The sequence below is a fragment of the Hippichthys cyanospilos genome, chromosome 14 (genome assembly GCF_059441005.1).
Source record: "Hippichthys cyanospilos isolate Australia breed blue-spotted pipefish chromosome 14, RoL_Hcya_1.0, whole genome shotgun sequence".
Classification (NCBI taxonomy): domain Eukaryota; kingdom Metazoa; phylum Chordata; class Actinopteri; order Syngnathiformes; family Syngnathidae; genus Hippichthys; species Hippichthys cyanospilos.
This window is the reverse complement of record NC_142382.1, coordinates 17,173,004-17,193,154: the sequence shown is the minus strand read 5'-3', so window position 1 is coordinate 17,193,154 and position 20,151 is coordinate 17,173,004. Positions and strand designations below refer to the sequence as shown.

At 37.2% G+C, this 20,151-nt stretch overlaps 2 protein-coding genes across 6 annotated transcripts in view; one reads left to right on the top strand and one right to left on the bottom strand.

Annotated features, from left to right (window-relative positions):
- Positions 1-3,225: 3,225 nt before the first annotated feature.
- brms1la (BRMS1 like transcriptional repressor a) lies at positions 3,226-7,929 on the bottom strand. 2 transcript variants are annotated; one of them, XM_088433874.1, is made up of 9 exons: positions 7,787-7,929; positions 7,229-7,382; positions 7,031-7,121; positions 6,795-6,922; positions 6,638-6,717; positions 6,206-6,302; positions 3,730-3,819; positions 3,544-3,608; positions 3,226-3,462 (listed from the first exon to the last, which is right to left on the bottom strand). In XM_088433874.1, the coding sequence occupies exons 1-9, from the start codon at positions 7,889-7,891 to the stop codon at positions 3,364-3,366; spliced, it is 909 nt and encodes a 302-aa protein (XP_088290000.1). In that variant the 5' UTR covers positions 7,892-7,929; the 3' UTR covers positions 3,226-3,363. The 2 variants fall into 2 exon arrangements, with proteins under 2 accessions (XP_088290000.1, XP_088289999.1); XM_088433873.1 differs by having other exon boundaries at positions 7,229-7,385; positions 7,787-7,928.
- Positions 7,930-8,228: 299 nt separating this feature from the next.
- ralgapa1 (Ral GTPase activating protein catalytic subunit alpha 1) overlaps positions 8,229-20,151 on the top strand; it is an 80,803-nt gene continuing 68,880 nt past the window's right edge. For all 4 annotated transcript variants that reach the window (XM_088432855.1, XM_088432854.1, XM_088432852.1 and 1 more), the window contains exons 1-7: positions 8,229-8,590; positions 13,915-14,025; positions 14,852-14,901; positions 15,914-15,971; positions 16,090-16,133; positions 17,898-18,075; positions 19,191-19,306. In XM_088432855.1, the coding sequence (XP_088288981.1) occupies positions 8,485-8,590; positions 13,915-14,025; positions 14,852-14,901; positions 15,914-15,971; positions 16,090-16,133; positions 17,898-18,075; positions 19,191-19,306 (663 nt within the window). In that variant the 5' untranslated portion in view covers positions 8,229-8,484. The remainder of the gene's footprint in view (positions 8,591-13,914; positions 14,026-14,851; positions 14,902-15,913; positions 15,972-16,089; positions 16,134-17,897; positions 18,076-19,190; positions 19,307-20,151) is intronic.

The window sequence follows — 20,151 nt, the reverse complement described above, 5'->3', positions numbered from 1 at the left end:
AAAAAAACGTGAAAATACGTCCCTGGCCTGGAATGATTTGATATATTTTTAAAAATGTAATCTTTTTGAAATTTATCCAAATGCGTTTTGTGTTTATGATTGCAATGAAAGCTAATGCGGCATTTTATTTGATAATGCTGTTTTTGACTAAATATTAAGAAATTGACAGTTTTTTGCAAGGTGTTCAATTTGCAATTTTTTGCCCCTAAATTCAGCTGAAAAGTAACATTTAATTTTATATATATTGTGTATATATATATATATATATATATATATATATATATATATATATATATATATATATATATAGTGCATATAATTGTCAAATCGAATGTTGGTGAATAAAAAAGGCAGTTATTTACGCTACTAATTTTACATTCTAACTTGTTTTGTTTGAGCAAACGTTTGCATTGGGGGTCCTTAGAGATTTTTGTTTTCTAAAAGGGGTCCCTGACTCCAAATAATTTGAGAACCTCTGCTCGAGAGGGTATATAAAAATGAAGAGCTGTGAAAATGAAGTTGGACAAGTGCGCACACCCTTGTAAAACTGATGCTGGTGCCATTGTGTTTTATTGTAGGTGGGATGTTCTTGTCAGTTAAGGCATCCATCCTTCAACCCTACCCCTTTGCCGAAATTGGAAGATGGACGTTAACTGTCACGTACCAGCTACTGATTAGCCATTACGAGCCGGAAATTCCTGCAGCTCTTTCAATGTTCTTATTGGAGGCCAATAGCAAATATTCACAACTGGCCAAAAGCGAATTAAACAATCAAACACACCAGATTATTCTGATTTTCAAGCTTCAAGCACAGCTTGTTGATGAGCATGTAAGGGTAGAGAAAACTGGAACGCATGCAGGACACCAGCCCCCGAAGGCCAGAATTGCCCATCCCTGCAGTAAAGGGTTGATATTAACTTTCTTCTGTTCAACATATTTTTTTTAATCACTCGTAGCTCAAAGGGCTCCCAGCTTATTTGTATGGCAATTTACCCAATAATAAATAATTCGCGGATGCCACAGAAATGTAGAAAATTAATTTTATAAGAAAACACGCCATCCTCAGGAACATTTTGTTTACACATTAATGTATGAAAAACAAGTCTCAAAGTCAACAAAACACTTTCTAAAACCAGGATAATTAAATGGCAATTTGCTCCAATATATATGGATATCAGTTACGTTCCCTATTAAGAGTTGTTGCTCGCATCCTCAACATGGATGCGATGATGCGTTTTCACTGCAAGTTTTAGAAAATGGAACAAATGCAAACCCTTAAATGTACAATTCTGCAGCAACGGGTTGTTGGAGGCATATTTATATTTTAAGTGATTAAAATGAGACAACAGGGCAGAGGTAGATAAGTACAACATGCAACCACAGTTTTTAAATCTTTTCTTTAAATGACCAAATCAGTTTTGCTTCTGTAGGGAATCGTGTTGCTGTCATATAAAAAGATATGAAAAGGCATTAGCCACAGTCAGTTAAGAACTTACTCGATTAAGTAAATCATGTTTGGTTCACTAAATTGATGTATTTTCTTCCAAGTAAAGTGGTGTTAAGTTTAGAAATGTCCTGAGAGGTTTGTTGTCTACCGCATAGAATCTAAATATGAAACTTAAGTGCAGTTCGATATAATTTTGACAACAATCACATCATGATGCAAAGGTCACAGACATGAGGCAATGTCCACAAAATTGTAGAAAAGATTAACAGAAAAATCCAAGGTAAATCCAATTACAATCATTTCATTCATATACAGCCATGGGTATTGCAAATTGGAAGAGCCTCACAAACTCCTTGCATAATAGTTGTAAGAACAATTAAGAAAACATGGTCACAAAGAGGCAGTTTCAGACAAACAAAGGATTCAACTTGAAATAATACGTGTGCGTATGCATGTGCGCTTTGTGAAGAGAAAAAAAAAGGAAAAAGCTTGTCGCACCACTGAGCTGACATGAACCTCTGGTAAGAATGACTCATATGAACAAAGCGTTTACAAGTGAGGCCTTTTTGGCATCCTTACAAACTCTCTTGACTGAAAGTAGTTAGAATGCCAGCATTTACAATGTGAGAATTGACATTTTTAGAAGTTGACAAACACAAGTCTGAGACTTTCTTTTAAGCACAAGCAGGCCAGCTGAGTGTCATTCCTGTGCAGCAGGGGTGCTCACACTTTTTTAGCATGCAAGCTAAGTACTGTTAAAAGGACCTAGGTCTACACACGCACACATACAGTACATATCAAATCAGCAAAGTGCCCTCAGGCTTTCAAGGCCTAAACATCATCAAAAGCACTGACCTGCATTTTAAATTGTGTATAAAACGGTTAAATATTTATGTCAAATTTGAGTCAAAGTTTTTTGTCTTCATTTAGTAGCATGTGGCTTTGCAATGTAGCCTACAGTCGTTTGTGGCTCATTATTTATACATCAGATTTGAGTGTCTTTGTGTAGCTATACCAGCATAAAATTCAATGGGGCCGTCAGACTAAGAGTTTGCAGGCTCTATATAGTGTAAAACACCACGACTGTGCATATTACAGGAATTTCATTTGAATGGCAGCCCCACCCCCAAAAACAAACAAACAAACAAACAAACAAACAAAGTTTTATATTCTTATAAAACAACTGTGAACAGGTAACACTGTTGTGAAAATATTTGGAAGATGTTGTAAGATAGCCATTTAGCATAGTGGTACATTAACCTGAATAGCGCGAATAGCGAGGCTTTTTTTTTTTTTTTTTTTTGCAGCCGCTGAGGATGACAGGCTGCATTCTATGTCAATCAAATGACAAATTTCACAACTGATGATTGGTGTGAGTCTCCTTTTTAAACTCATTCACTGCCGTTGAATAGCAGTAGTATCATTAGCATAAAATTGGATGGGCAGGCGGTGACTGAATTACTGCCATGAAAGCTACTGGTAGCTCATGATCGACTTAATCGGCGCACACCTGTACAGGAATGCCACATCATCATTTCAAGTCTCGTCAAAATACAATAATGTAATAACGTCTTCTAATTTGGCCTCGGAATATGACGGTTGTCTCAGAAACGTGTTGGGGTAAGCCTCAAAGTTACTTTTCTTGTGTTGTGTCTTTTTGCAATTGGAAGCACTAGTTTGCTGTAAATCCTCTAAATTAAGTGGAACAGACCCAATATTGGTTTAAAAAAAAATCCAATTTAAAACTGAACTATAACCTTATACAGTTTTCAGGTCATAATCTTGTTTAAGGTTTAAAGGGTGCCTTTTGTGTCCACCTTGCATACAGGAGGGATCGTCGCCGCTAGCGACCCTGCCAGATGTTGAGCTGTGTGTTTTCACCTGATGTTTTGTGTTTGTGTGTGTGTTGCTATGTCTCAGCAGTTGAGAATGGGTCGGCTCCTGTCCTGTCTGAACGGGAACGCGGAGCTGTCGGACTCCGCCTTTCCTCTGTGGGGACCAAGGGTGGCAACGGCCTAGTGGCAAAACACATGCATAATTGTTCAAATGAAGCCTGAAAAACACTTTGTTTAGGTCATTCTGAAACTCACGCCCACCTTTCTGATAGCTGTCCAGTCCTCCAGGATGTCTAAGTCAGGAAGCATGTAGACAATATAAGGGCGTATGAAAAGTTAAGGTTCATACACAGGAGTTATAGGCAATTCAACCTTTCTTAGAATGAGTATTGGAAAAAAATGTATTAATGGCTATAAAAAATGATTGCATTAATAGTCAAAGGATATCAGATACAAGTGAAGGTCGTCTCCTCTTTTTATCCAGACTTAAAGCATCTCTTCTCTTCTTCCTGCCTGATAACTCATCGTTCCACAGCTCTGATGCCATAAAAAAAAAAAAAAAAAACAATGTATGATGAGGAATGCCGCTTGTGTTTGTTTTCAAACTGTGGAATCTTGTCCATAAGGTAGAAAAGCATTGGGTCGAAGATGCTGGTTGACCTCTGACTGGTGAGCAATTTTGTACCTTGTTTAAAACAGAGAATTAATATAATTGAACTATTACCCACTATTAGCCCCTTTGAAAGTAATGATGATTGTACTGATATATTTTTATTGTTTTCCTGAAACGACAAAATCTGTTCAGTGTTCGAATTGTGCAGAGCGGAGTCCACCTGATGGAGTTCCCACCCCTTTCAATACATTTAGTATCTTAAACCAGTTGTTCTCAACGTGGGTTCCATGAAATAATTTGGGTGTTGATTGATTTTTATCACTTGTATTCGTTTTTTTTTTTGTTTTTTTTTTTAATCTGCTTTTATTAGTTTATCTTTCAACAGTTAGAGATTTGTGCCTTGTTCGGCTTAGTCTTTGTTTTTTGGCGCCACCTCAGGCCGCTGTTGGTATTGCATTTTGAAGTGGGAAAGGACCGTGTGGCTTTAAAGGGACAATGTGTAAGATTTAGACCGCTTTTCGTTAGAGACAGCAGGAGGTGCTGCATTTACCATTGACCGTAGCTATAACAGACATGGCAGCTTCCAAAGGAGTGCCACCCCCAATGTAATATATTTATTTGCAAGTTTTTAAAATTTATAATCATTTAATCTATTCTTTTTTATTGAAAAACCGTCTAAGGCCTTGACTACTTGTAACCAGTTTATTTAAACCTGCATATTCTCCCCCTCGTCGTTGTTTATTTAAAGAAATCACGTCTCCACGAATCCAGCACAGTGCGTTTTTTTTTAAATTCACTTACAAGCATGCCAAGTCGCTAGGCTGCAGTAGTGTCACCAAATTCTGTTCAATGAGAAAGAACTTGAGGATTTGAAACATTGCTTTTGATGAAAAAAAAAAAAGCCTGGCAAACTATAGCAAATAAAGCAAAACGGAGACATTTACTGACAGTTTGCAAGAACTCTGGCTACGCATAGACAAGGCCTAAATCTTACACAGTGTCTATTCAGTTAGTAGCAGTTGAAGTCGGGGCGCACATGTCTGTTTTTGAGGTAAGGCCCACGATTGTCTGTGAGCTATGTTTTCTTTGTTAGAAGGTTGTCATTTATGCTAATATGCCACAAATTAGTCATTAGTTGATCTAACTGGTGACTAAAGATAACATGCTAGCTAATGTTAGATTTTTATATCTTCAGCATGTTATATAGTGTTGCCTTGTATGTGTTTAGGTCGTTGCATTTTTATTTTTGCTAGGTACTGTATGTAGTTCCTTTTGGTAAATGTTAGTAAATGCAAATGTTTTGCAAAACATTTCAGTCAGATTACGATTGACACAACTAAATTAAAGAAGAGTTACATTAATTTGCTGTTTGTCTACCCAGATAGAAGCCATTGTAACATTTACGAAGGACAGAACATTGAGTTAATAATAAAATCATGTATATATTTGTGTTCATTTTAGTTTATATTAAATTGTGAAAGTATTATGACATTATGACACTTCAATAAAGCAAAAAATTCTACCATTTTATTTTTTGAAATGTAATAATTTTTATACTCATCAAAATGTGTTTTGTGTTTCCAATTGCTTGCTAATGAGGGGATGAAGCCAGCAAAGCTAAAGCTTTTTTGTTGTTGTTTCAGCAAACTTGTGCACTGGGGGTCCTTGGGAAATTTGCTTTCTGATAAGGGTCACTGACTCCAAAAAGTTTGAGAACCCCTGTCATGGCTTAAGACTACTTGGTTCTACACCAAAGAACATTGCGCCTCCATCGCCACGACACGGGAGCCCCTCCTCGCCATGCTAGTGGCGTCATGGTAACAGTGATTGTACATCACAAAAACAATGGAGAATGTGGAGAGATTATTGTAGCCGGTGCTTGGTTTGAAGTCGTTTTGGAATATTGCGTGAAGCAAAAGCTTTTGCATTCTTATTCCTTTCCGTCGTTCGTTGTTAATGGTGTCTCAAATATGTCACGAGCCAATCAAAGGCATCCAATTTCGGGCTACTTTTTTGGGACCACAAAGCAGCAGGTAACAGAAAAAGCGAGTAAAGCAGAGGAAGAGCAGGGTATAGTTCTCAGGGGAAATTGGGCTTTTGTGGAGCAAGGTAGAGTAGATAATGACGTGTCTCGGTGCTCCCGTGGCTATCCTCTAACGTCACAACTGTGGTTTTACAAGGTAGTGCTAAAGATTTAGTCACATAAACACACTCGATGCTGTGGTGAACAACACCTAAGGGTGACTAGATTTTTACACAGTTCAGCCACATTGGCTAAGAGGTTACATCACCCAGTGGCAAACCTGTTACCTGATGTTATGTCTATACTGTGTCTGTCTTCCTCTAATCTTCTTATTTTCTCTTCCAGTTCACTTTGAACAGTGTCAAACAGAAGCAGCTTCTCACTCTGTATGCACAAACAAAAACACATACGAAATCAGAGAGAAAGAAAGCTCGACAGATGACTTGTCAATCATTTGATATGCACTATCAGGCACACTCATTGCGGCTACAGCCCCGCAGCCTTTCTCTGACCTGTTACTTTGGATTTTGGAGCTTTGCTGAAACGTGATGGAATAGACCACCTCCAGAAAACAGAAAACAAGCCAACCCTTCATTTGCAAACAACCGATTATAAGACTAGCAAAGACAATCAGTGGACAGACCTGAAGCAGCTGAGAATATTCAAAAAAGAAAACCAGAGCAAGTGTGTGTGTATGTGTGTGCGTGTCCTTGTCTAACCTCCCAATGCTGGCACGCTGCCTGCATCTCACACTTGTACTTATTTTTCACAGACTCCAAGCACAATTCTTTGTAGATGCCTGACAAAGACACATGGGTTTTGAATATGAATACAGAGACCAGTGAGTAAAGAGACTTTGTGACAAGTTAAGATTACCTGCCACTTTGGTGCGGACCTGCATGTTTTCCAACAGCACAGCCAGAGGATCCAAATATTCTGCCGCACGGCCGGCTTCCACTTCTGCAAGCTTGCTGTTGACCTGAGTAAGACGTTCCCGATACAGCCTACAAAAAACAAGTGTTTTCTTATGATCTCACTGCCATTTGTTTCCAAAAAGATGCAAATGTCAGCCTAAGAAAAAAAAAAACAAAGAATACAACATTTCTTCTTACTTGTCTTTGAGATCAGTGAACTGTTTTTCTAGGTTTGACATTTCATCCAAACACTCCATTCTTCTTCGCTCACAATCCTCCTCATCCATTTCTGTGACATACAAATGTAACAAAAGGACAGACTTGTAGTTGCTGCGCTACATCTTTATCGGGGCCATGTATTTTGTAAAAGTACTCAACAGCATCTGACATTCTTACCAGAGCTATCTCCATCTTCAGAGACGGAGGAAGTTTCAGAATCTTCCTCTTCTGAGCTGGAGCCTTCTTGCTCCTGATCCTCAACCTCCATCTCCTCTGCTGTGGTTTCTTTCTTCTCCCGGTCACGATGTACTGGCATAGCAGCAAATTCCCTCTGCTAGAGTAGAAGAAATGTTTCTTCCCATGGTTCCCTGACTAACTCAATGTCTTGCCATGTTAAATATAATATGACCGGTTGCTTATGTTAATTAAAATTATTTTATTATGATGCAAACTGTACAACTCTTATTTTAAAATCTCTAAATGTGTTTAATATTTAGACGTATGTCTTGCAATTGTCGCAAAACACGCGGCTGGCAAAAGATAAACACAACTCTTTAGCCCTCTTTACCCTTTAGCACGTATAGCTGCACAGGCAAAAAGAGAGGAACTTGTTGCTACAGACATACATTGCGCAAATTCTAATCCCAAATTAGGGCTCACAAACGTTTAAACATTTCGACGTTTGTTTCAGCACGATTAATTTCCATGAAATATGTCGAAATGTATTTTTCCTACCCTAAAATACTGCTCGGGAGCCAGAGAAATGCTAAAAACAAATCTCTCTGGAACGAATTTAAAAGTGTAGGGAAATGTAGTTTTCCAATCAAGATCACGGAGCATTGACACCGCCACAAATGCACATATTTACTACATTACCCAGAACTCCACACTGGCTCAGGCGGTCGAAAGGCGTTATGTTTGATTGCCTGTAAAAATGATCATTTTTGTTTCCGACATACAATTAACATATGTTGCTTTTCCTTGCAATACACATACGCATCCACAATAAAACAACCCTGATTACAGACCGTGTTTCTGTTGAATGTAGCATTTATCTATTATGTTCTTTCCCCTCCCTTCTCCGCCATTATGAGCCCTATGAGTGAACCGATGAGCTAGCTAGTTTAGCTCAGTAAGCTACACGAGCTTCCAGGCTGCATGCAGATTGTTGTGGAAAGGAGATGCAATGGATGGATGCTGTCCACCAACTATGAGGCTAAGTGTAAGAAAACGGCGTGCATTTGGACACGATATTCAAATGCGCCGCATCAGTCCTGAAATCGTAGCGCCGTGTGAGTGATAGCGTTAAGGGAGGAGACTTTCGGTTATTATTTGAAGATTAACGCTAGCTGAAGCTGTCTTAAATTGCTACGTTTTGGAGCTAGCACTTCCTTGCTGTTCAAAATCTACTCCTGGAGTCTCTAGCCTCAGGAATGTTTTCCAAAAAGCCCCATGGAGACGTCAGAAAATCAACACAGAAAGTGTTGGATCCAAAGAAGGATGTCTTAACGAGGCTCAAACATCTCAGAATAGTCATAGGTAAGTTAAACATCCTTGTTGAGCTGCTAACGTTCTATACTACATGACAGTCTTGGAATGTCGTAGGAAATTAACATACACACAAAAAAAACCCATCTCTGAATAGTTGTTAAGATTATACACCTTTTGAATATACAAACTGATTTGGTTGCAGGCCACTCAATTTGGAGTCGTGTTGGATATATATATATATATATATATATATATATATATATATATATATATATATATATATATATATATATATATATATATAATATAATATTCCTACCCCACCTTCTTGTGTAACATAATTTGTAACTGTAATGTGTATTTTACAGTGGATTCAGAAGCGAATGTTTTGCAATACCTTTTGTTGAATTAGTTTGAGTGTTTTTTTTAAAGTACACTAATCATTTTTAAATGTATACCATCTAGAAACCTCTACATAAGAGGAAATTGTGGAGTAAAAAAATTGTGGAGTAAAACAATGTTTAAAATAACATTACTCTTAAATTGCAATAATTGAACATGATCTGTTGATTAGTGTATCTGGCTTCATTATCTTGTGTAGTTATCATATTTGTACTGAGATAACTTTTTATAAGGTGACTTGATTTGTATGTTTGGGAGAATCAGTAGTCTGGAACAGGAATTCTTAATTCAAGACAGCCTGGCAAGTGTCACCATGTTTCTCCACACCCTCAACATGCAGACTGTCTGCAGATGAAAACAATCTTTAGTATTTCCCCTCAATGTCCTGTACAGTAGCCCAACTTCCTCTTCCCATTGTCAAATCTCTCTCTCTCTCTCTCTCTCTCTCTCTCTCTCTCTCTCTCTCTCTCTCTCTCTCTCTCTCTCTCTCTCTCTCTCTCTCTTTCTCTTTCTCTCTTTCTTTCTCTCTTTCTCTCTCGACTAAGGGGTGTGTCTCTTTTCGCTTATGGGAGTACAAGCACACACTCATGCTGTGGTCACTGCTTCAAAATGAACCCACAAACAGCTGAACAATTGTAACGTCCATGGAACACTCATGTAGCCACATCATGTGGGCAACAAAATTTACGTGGGCATAGTAAGGTGTGGTGCATTCTAATACTAGGCCTGTTTATACAACATATATCACCAGGCCTTTTTGTACAGAGTATCATCAAAGAAGAGTTAATTTCATCACCCTCACACAGCCTTCACTGGAAAACAATTATGTTTAGTGTCCATCCTAAATGTTAGTCTCATGGCCGGGGCTTGATATTATTTTTTACTGAAATTTTCTCTCTCCAGTAGGGCTACCAAAACGGATACTTTGCTTGTTGACCAATCATTCAATTCCTCAACTAATTAAATCACATGTAAGTCCAGGATATTGTGCCAGCAAGCAGCTACTCTGTTAATGACCATCATTACCTTACAGCAGTGCTTCTCAATTATATTTTGCACCCCCCCCCCTCCCAGGAAGGAGCAAGCCTGTCGCCCCTCCCAACTTTCCACGCTGACTACAAATAAAACATCTATAAAAATTGTAAAAGTATACCTAAAACGGTATCTTTTTTAATACTAACAGAAGAAAAAAGCAATATAAATCAACTTTCAACAACCGTGTTTACATTTTACAGTATTAATACAGGTTACAGGTTAGTCTAAAATGGAAAGAGAAAGAAAACTATTTGCACCCTCCACTTTCCTCTCAGACTCTAAATAGGATTATTATCTATAAAAGCTGTTTAAGTATACCTAAAATTGTATCAAAAAAAAACAACATTAATCAACTTATAACTGTTAACTACTTTTTACAGCCTTTTTTAGGTTACAGGTTAGTCTAAAACTGAAAAAGTGTATCAAAGTTCCTGAAATACAGCATTTTTTTCTAATTGCAACTACACTTCACGTGGCAAAAACAAAGCCCTTTCCCCGCGGTCATCCGCACCCCCCTGACATCGCATCACACACCCCCAGGGGGCCTTGCCCCACTATGTGAGAAAGACGGCCTTACACCATGAATTCTTTAAGCAATGTACAAAATAATAATGCAGACAGTTAAGATGCTAGCAAGCAACAAGTTGTATAAAACAAAGTAAACTTCATATTTGTTTTCATTTGAAAAGTTTTGAATAAAAACTCGTGATAATAACAATAATGATGATCATATAGCATACAGAATTAATAAAACATGATGACAGCTCTATTGAAAAATTAAAGCGCATGTAAACCTAATATTTCTGTATGCTCCATGAAATTAGAAGTTCTAAATAGTTACATAAGGTACTGACGCTCTGGAAGTCCAAAACTCATGTAATAGGCACTATTTCTGCTATTTTACACAACTTTAAAACCGCTGGCCTGTACAGCTTCGGAAGAGTGATGTCAGGCATATCTGTTGGTATTGTGTACATGATTCAGGTGTCTGTACCATACCATGACACTGTAGAGTGGAAGGTCCTTGCATATGAATGCAATAGTTCATTCTATCTCGGGCTGGAACAAGGGATATTTTTTTTTCTAACAATTAGATTTGAAAAGTTCTGATTTCCATCAATAATAAAAAAACAGGACTTCAGATCAAATTTGACAGTGTGGAAAGTGCACAAGCCTGCCTGATTGTGTCTGTAACCTGTCAGAAAATGAGCAAAAATGTGATCCCTGTTTTCAAAAGTAAAATCAAATTTCTGCAAATGTTTCATTAAATAATAAGATAAGTCAGTTTTAATGAAGGGTTACAGAAACCAAAAATATTTACTGTTGAGAAGCCTAAATTTTAAGAATTTTGACCATTTAAAATCAAACTCAAAATAATCCGTTCAATTTTAGCAAGTTAGTAACTATGGTAATGTAAACATGCTTTTTAAAGCACCTAGAAATATCCCCAAATTCTGCCACTTGTTTCACAATTTCACAAATTTTCATAGTTCTTTTCATTTCATTTCTGAAATGACGAATTCAAATTAATTTGATTCATTGTCCAGCCCCACTTTTACTGCTTTCAGATACACTTTGTGTTGAAATATAGGTTTATTTTTATTGGGGGTGTTTTGATCATTTAGCTCTTAAGCTAGTTTAATCCTGCAAGAAACCAAGTGACATTCGGTCAGGGGTGTCCGACACTTGGTCCTCGAGGGCCACTATCCTGCATGTTTTCCAGTTTTTTTTCCCCCTCCACAACTAATTCAAATGATCAGGATTGTTATCAGGCTTATGCTGAGCTTGCTGATGAAATAATCATTTGAATCAGATGTGTCAGGGAAAGAAACCTGGAAAACCATGAAGGATCTTCAAGGACAGAGTTTGGACATGTCTCCATTCCGATGATATACATAAACAGGCCTATATACATACAGTGTTTTGTTTGGCTGAATAATTGTCTCACTGAAATGTTTTGGGTTGAAACTCTGTTTTGTATTTTTGTGTGGATTTTTCCATACACTAGCCAAATATCTAAGAATGAGCAGTAGAGATTAAAAAATGATTCACAGAGTGAGTTAGGGTTTAAGGCTATTTTAAATTAGCCTATTCATCTCACCTATGCCTATTCATGTCACCTATTATGAATCGTAACTCACTGTATTAATAGTTTTTTTTTTTTTTAATGTTATGGTAATCTTCACACTGAGGTAGCTGCTGCAACCATAATCCATTTGCACTACCATTTGAAAATATAGTAAAGGGAAGCAATTAAGTATGTAAAATTCTGAAACATTTTTGTGGAGAAACTAAATTATGACTTTATTTAGAGTAACGGGGTTGCAAATCTGCACTAAGGTTAGCTTTCTCTCAGGAATAAACACGTTGCTATTTAGCTAGCTGTTACTGCTGGCCAAAAGGACAATCTTATTATGTAAAAACCATTGTCTTAATCTGATTATATACATAATATGGTTGTGTGACGTGAAGTGAGACATTCAAATAAAACTATTTTATAAAAATCTGAAAAGCAAAAGAGAGGACATACCTTTGCTCTAGCCTTTCTTTTGAAAAATTGTTTGATTATGTCAAGTCCAGCGTTTCATGTCATTCACTGCTTTTCCTTCTACCATGCTTTTTAGCGATGGTAGAAGCAACCCTGTTAACCATAATTTTTTTAGGTTATGGTAACAGGGTTGAATGCATGTCGTGCCACACACGTTCCATGTATAATAATAATTATTTGAAACATTCTGTTTACTAAAACAAATGTCCCCGCAGTTGCAGGTGACAGAAATGAAACAAGTAATACATAACATTGAAATGTATATAGCAGTTAAACTGTTTCATTTGAGATTCAATTAGGTGATTACAGTGTGTTGGACAAGAGAAAATGTAATTTTCGGGGGTACTCCAAACTTATTTAGTATTTTTAAAATGATTTCCAAGCGCTCTTCTCTCTTAGTTTTTTAAAATATGGTCTCAGAGTTAGTACCTTTACTCAGAAATTGCATGTTTCATGTATTTGGTATGTGGATTATTTAAACTTGATGAGTGGGACATAAAAAGTCCTCCACTTCTGGAGTGACCCATATTATTAATCGTAACTCACTTTTTTATTTTATTTTATTTTTTTATGTAATGGTAACAAAATTCTTCTTTGGGCTAATCTCATCTCGGTGGTTCTCAAACCTGGGCACAGGTACCCTTTGGCATGCAAGAAGGCACTTCATTGGGTCCATCAGATTTGATCAGTATTTCTGCAGGTACAGCAAATCTTATTTAGTGCTTTGAATGCTATGACGGGACCAGTACAGTTTTCTTTTCAAATTAGGAACAAATTAATTAGAACATGAAACCACCTATTGCAACATTGTTTTTTCATATCTTCTTTGCAAAGCATTATGCCTTTACGTGTTTTGTTAGGTTTTATGGATGTACATTGTTGACGAGCCAGAAATAAAACAAATGACATTACACAATTAAACTTCTGGACTTGCTTAAAAAAATACACCTAAACATACCTGTACAGTTGTAGTTCTAAAGCTTGATCAATCAGACACTTGTCACAGCACTGTGTGTTCAGTTTTTTTTTCTTCTTCTTCATCTATAAATGCTATGCACTGGTTAGGAGGTACTTGGCTGAAAAAAATATTTTAAAAGGGGTACATCACTGACAAAGTGAGTAAATCAGCTGAGTTGACAAGTTTTAATGACTTTTTTTCCCTCTTTGTTTGAATGTTTCTCCCTTTCAGCAAACAGGTGAAAGTGCATTGATGGCTGTAATTTATGTCTTTTTTTCCTGACTTCACTGTAGCAAAAATGTATCTGAAGCATCCTTGCCATTCAAATTTTGACTCTGAAGGCAAAACAAAAAAAGAAGGGTAAATTTATGCATCTGCGGTAATAGAACTATAGGTTTCACCCCCCCCCCCCCCCTTTTTTTTTATCAGAAAATGCAGAGCCTCCAGAGCTGAAGCAGTTCTTCGACCTCAACTACTCCCACATCTACTATGTTTTCTTTGAGAACTTTGTCACCATTGAGGTTAGCCTCAAGCAAAAGGGTGAGTGAGTTTCTTTCAGTATTCTTATTGTGACACTGCTGCAGATCAAGTAGTACCATGATCAGCAGTGGCACAGCTCGTGAAGCAATCAGCCCATATTACTATACTGCGTGCTTAATCAACCTTACACTGGCTCTTTCAAAAACCTTAAATATCATCCAATGCTTTAAATCCATTTGAAAAATCTTTGAAAATGTTCAAACATGATCATAGGAATTATATGCTTGTAAATAGTTTCAACAAAACAGATGCACATCACTCATGTTTTGTAGCTGCTTTGGACAACATGAGCCAGTGAAAACATTGATAGACTTGGTCTTTTATTTCATTTCGAACGGAATAAAAAAAGTCTACAAAAAAGTATTTGACTTGCGTAATGCTGTGGGAAACCTGTTGTTATATTTTTAGGTTCTGTTTTCACGTTTTTTCCTATCCCAAATTCTGAGCACACCGCTTATTATATCACTAAAATGAGGTACTGTGTCTCAATTGGGCTTGGGTGGGAGTGATTTTCTGTAATGAATTTTGTTTTTACCACGGTGATAGAATTCACGAAAAATTAGTCTCTTTAAAAATGAATGGGTGCCATTTCAAAATTTAGCAACCAACCGTGTTAGTCTCTTTTTTTTCAAGCCATGCTGTTCTCATATGCATTAACCAACAGGTATGATAATCAACTCAACTTGTAAACTCGCCTCAATCTCAGTCTCAAACGTTTTGAGCGCATTTGCACATGATCTTGATTGAATATTGATATTAGCAATTTGCAATTATAAAATTAATGAATATAATAATCACATTTCTTTTTAATGTTCCTATGTTTTAGGTCACAAGTCCCAGAGGGAGGAGTTGGACTCAATCCTTTTTATTTTTGAGGTACACTACTTGGTTAGTTTTATGTGTAGCAGTAGGGGTGTTTTTCTACCTCATGATTTTTTTTTTTTATTAAACAATTCAGAGGGCTATGATTTGCTTCTGTTGCTGATTACCAGTGCTCGGACTCTGGCCCTAAATCCTAACTTGCTACCCAGGCATTTGCTTCCAGAAACGTTCTCTTTTAGCATTTTATGAGAAGTGTTGAGTTGAGCAGCGTGCACATCAGCGGTGGCAGCTTCCCTATGTCGTATCACGAAATGAATGCAAGCCCTCCATTTTAATTTATCGAAGCACCCAGGTGAAGCCTTGAAATCTAGAGGTAGGCCTACGGTACAGCACAGCCAATAGGAGAGCCAGACAATGATTCTGACCAATGGGAGAGCATGATACTGGTGCATTGGTATGCCGTGTTTAACGCACGTGGGAATTTCAAGTTTTCTTTTGGAACATGCATAGTTATATGAAATTTTTTCTCATATTAAGAGGCAAAAATGTGGCCGAATTTTTACTCATAAAGTGAATATTTAGTGCACAGAAGCGTTCGTATCTCGAGTTTCCACTTTACTTTTACCATACAGTATCCTAAACACTTTTGAAAGCCTCTTATTGAGGTAGTATTTAAAAATGTACAGTCCTCACCAAAAGTTTTGGAATCACGGAGTCAATTGCTTTGTTTATGCTGTATACTGAAGACATTTGTGTTTCACTTCAAAGGATAACTGAGACTAAATATCTAAATTTTAGCTTTTACATCATGGAATTTCAGCTTGCCATTTAGATTGATTGCTCATTTTATTCTTGTCAATCAATGAGCATCCTACATTTAATGATTTAAAATATGATTTTTAACAGGTTTTTAAAAGTTGCAATATTTGAAGGTGATCCAAAGCAGTTCTTATGATGGAATATTGTCTTACAATACATGATTATCATTGTACTGTATATGTTATGGCAGATATTCTGTGACTTGGAGTGATATATTTTGTGTTTCTTCTCTTTACGTTTGATTCAGAAAGTCCTCCAGCTCCTCCCAGAGAGAATCCAGAGCCGATGGCAATTCCACAGCATTGGTAAAAAAAATATTGTAGTTTTCTATCGATGCTTTGCCAAAAGTGTTCAAATTGGTCTTATACTTTCAGTGTTACTTCTTGCAACACATAATTTATTGGATGCATATTTCCTTTTCAGGACTGATCTTGAAAAAGCTGTTGCACACTGGTAACTCTCTAAAGGTATGTTATTTTTGTGGATCCAAATCTAGATTTACTGTCCTTAATTTCTTCCCAAGGCTTGAAATAAGCGGGTTCGCATCACTCCATACAACATAAATTTTGGACTTTATGCCTTATGTAAACATATGGAATCACTGAGAATCAATTCAAGAGTGTAAGGTTTCGTTTGGACTTGATCCATATGAAACAATCATCATGGTTCAGGTCGCACACAATTCGTGAATTTCTCTGAAAAAAATCTGTGCTGTTGCAGGAGGAATAGTAATGTCAGGTGATCTTGTAAGTTGCATGTGTGTAAGAATTTTGACAATGGGGAGATTCGAGACATTGAGAAATGCAAGTAATTAAAGAATGAATTTTTTCAATTGTATATTCCTAAAGTGTTTTTTTTTCTTTTTCTCTCCTATGTATACCAATACAGTAGACCGCCGTGTTACAACGTCCCTGACTCACTTTTTCATGTTGCGACCTGGAATACTGAGTTTTTTCATCGCCTCTTTATGAAATTTTCCCGGTTTTGCGCCCAGAACAACTGTCATGACCCGAGGGGCTTGGCTGTATTTGTGTTGTTTCGTCTCTATTTGCAGGCGTTTTTAGGTAATTACACTTATTTTCAGTTGCCGTCCCTGCAACGCGTCACTACAGTTCTGCTATTGGTCGGCGTCTCCTCACGGAGATGGTGGTCTGCTATTGTTGGGCCTTATTTGTTTCAAAATGGCGGAACGGTAAAGCTTTGTTCGCTTGTGAGTGGTTACAAAACCGTATTTATAGTGCATTTTACTGCTTAATTCAGAGATGAAAGGGTTAGCCATGGGTCCCAAGATTACTAATGATGTTAAAGAGAGAAGTAAGAAGGTGATTTACTGTATATGGACATGATGCTGGAGATAATAACCCTTATTAGGGAATATGGGCATAACAAGCGGCACTCAAAGGTAAATAAATCCTTTCTATATTTTTTATTTATGATGTCTTCTGATTGTATACATGTATATTATATATATATGTAGCACTGACTATAATATTTTGGTATCAATTTTTAATATGTATGTACAATTTTGATGTTTTTACCTAGCGTTCTAAATGCATTAGCTATTTTACATAGATTGCCCGTCATAATGCAAATTCTCCTTACGACCCCAACCACAGAATGGATTAATTTTGCAACACAGAGGCCCACTGTATAACAAAACAACATAACATAACATGCCGCCAATACGCTATCACTGCCAAATTGACGAATACACCAAACAATACTTGGATGCCTTACTAAACCTTTATTTTTAAGCTTTTCCTCAAAATAGTTTTTGCATAATGAACATAAAATCTTTGTGACTCCATTATCGCAAATCTTTGCCATCAAATAGGCACCAACCTCAACACACAGCCAGTAAAGAATCATATTCAATTGCTGATTAAGGAGGCTAAAAAGAAAACACTCATTTTTGTATGATAATGCACAAGACTAAACTGCTATCGTGAGGACGAGGCGTGTCGTGCTTTCAAATGTAGTCAGATATTTCAAACTCACAGAAAAATCACCATTGATGCAGTAAACTTTAATAACTGTAATAATATTTTTTATTAGTTAATCATTTCATTTTTTTGTTGTTAAAAAAACGATGATTCAGGTCCCTGGGATTTACCTGAAAAAGGGCACCACAAAATGAAACTAATTGCTTCTCAAATTCACTCAATTATTCACAAAACTACGAAGAAAATACATGGATTTATATCAGCCAAATTTGCTCTCGTACACTGCAGATCCGTCGAGAAGGTGTGCGTTTGTTCCTTCTGTGGATGCAAGCATTACAGAGTAATGCTCAACGCGAGCAACTCTGCATGTTTGCCTGCCTAATTCCTGGCTTCCCGGCTCCGCTCTGCCATGGTATTCCACGCACTTTGGACACACTGATCAACCCACCACTGAACTTATCTGAGAGTAAGTACATGGGAATTTTGTCTCTGTGTCATTGACATTAACAATGACATTGACGTGACTGAATTGACATTTTGTCAATTATTTTATTTATTAATGAATAATGAATGACATGAAGAATAGCTTTTTATTTTTGTCTTTTTATTGATTTTATTTTCAGATTGTTAGTGCAGAAAACATGCAAAAGTGCAAATGTTTACAAATATTTTAATTGAACAAAGAAAAAGAAAAAAAACGTGCACCTTAAAGGAACCTAGATCAACTTCCTGCATCAAACTAGTTACTGGCGTGTTTGTTTATGTTGAAAGATTGCATGTACCACGAAATAGTGAAACAATTGATTTAATCCAGACAGAGGGATGGGAATAAGTACACATGGTTGATAGTGAAACAATTGATATAATCCAGACAGAGGAATGGGAATAAGTACATATGGTTGATCTCGGACTAGTCTTGCACAGGTCGGAGCAGAAATGACAAACTTTCACCTTCCACATCCAGTTCTTACACATTTTTGGGGGATGTGGTCTCCCTAGGGAATGCAGGTGTGCGTGTGTGTGTGTGTGTGTGTGTTTATGTTTGTGTGTGTGTGTGTGTGTGCATGCGTGTATTCAAAGGCTTTTTGTTCGCGGACCAGTCTTTGTTGAAGGGGGATGTAGTCAGAGAGCCATCAATTCTGATCGAGCACTTGTGATAGCAGCGGCTGGCCTTTTGTTCACAATTGGGAGCTGATTCTCTGTTGGAGAAATCTTTTGTTTCTTTTTTAGGAGACAACCAGTCTCTTTGTCTCTGGCATTCCTGCTTGTACACTAATCTAACGTCGTGTCCTTTTTTTTCATAGAATAGCACAGTTTCATGAACACAATAATTAATTTACATTGCATTTATAAAAAAACACATTTCCATTATCTTTCATGGAGGACAATAGAAATTTGAATATATTTACTGTTTGAAGGCTGAAATTCCAAGGAATTGGACAATTTTAAATGAAACAAGGTCTTTAAACAATTAATCTATTATAATAATTTCAAATAGTTGGTGATCAATCCATTAATTATTGCACCTCAAAAGTCCTATTTTAATTTAATGAGAAATTGTTTATTCATTCCACATTTCAGCTCAAGTAACTCCAGAGGAGATCACACCGTTGGTACAGCCCCAATCCTGTGACAAGAACCACGAGGACCTCACCGCTTACTTTTTGGAAGCACTATTGAAATACATGGTAAACCAGGTATAATCATTATTTCTTACTAACACAACTAACACAACATAATAATACAACATTTGTTCCCAATGGGGGAATGCTTGAGTCTTTAATTGTGTTGTGTTTTGAGTCTGGATTTAAAGATTTCTACTGAGGTGGCTGTTCAAACTTCCATTTGTAGAGCATTCCAGAGCATGAATGGAAAAAGCCCTTGACCCTTTGGACATCTTTTTAGCCCGGTCCATGGGGACCCCTGGTTTAGATTATACTGTACATACCATTGCCACAAACTCAAAATCAGTAAAAATTCACCACTTTCACCATTAAAGTTCCTACAAATATGTCAAAATTTCCAAAATTGTATTGTTTTTCTCCTGTAATTTGTACATGTTTTGTCCAATTCAAGCCGTTCCATCCTTCCATTTTCTAGAGCCGCATTTCCTCACTAGGGTCTCAGGCTTGCTGGTGCCTATCCCAGGGTAGTAGGCAGGGGATGCCCAGAATTGGTTGCACAGAGAGACGAACAGGCATTCATGCACCAAATCAAACCTAAGGACAATTTAGAGCGTCCAATACACCTGCCATGCATGTTTTTTTTTTGGAGTGTGGGAGGAGTGCCCAGAGAGAACTCACAGGAGAACATGAAAACTCCACACAGGAAGACTGGAGCCAGCTGAATTGGAACCCGAGACTCTGAACTGCAAGGCCACTCTTGCACCAAGCCGCCCCAAGCCGTTCCAACTTTATTATTAATCTAGTTATCCCTATAATGCAAGAAAAAATTGCCACTTAAAAATATAAGTCACTCTTAACCTTAAATGTGGCGGCCTCAGGAACGGCCTTCTTGGACAATATATTAGGTCCTTCATCCC

Excerpts from the sequence above, each read along its gene's own strand:
- brms1la (XM_088433873.1), bottom strand. The coding sequence starts at position 7,891 with ATGCTCCGTGATCTTGATTGGAAAACTACATTTCCCTACACTTTTAAA. Across the intron at positions 6,718-6,794 it reads GGTCCGCACCAAAGTGGCAG|GCATCTACAAAGAATTGTGC; the intron begins GTAATCTTAACT and ends TGTCTTTGTCAG. Across the intron at positions 6,303-6,637 it reads CAGCGTGCCAGCATTGGGAG|AGTGAGAAGCTGCTTCTGTT; the intron begins GTTAGACAAGGA and ends TTGTGCATACAG.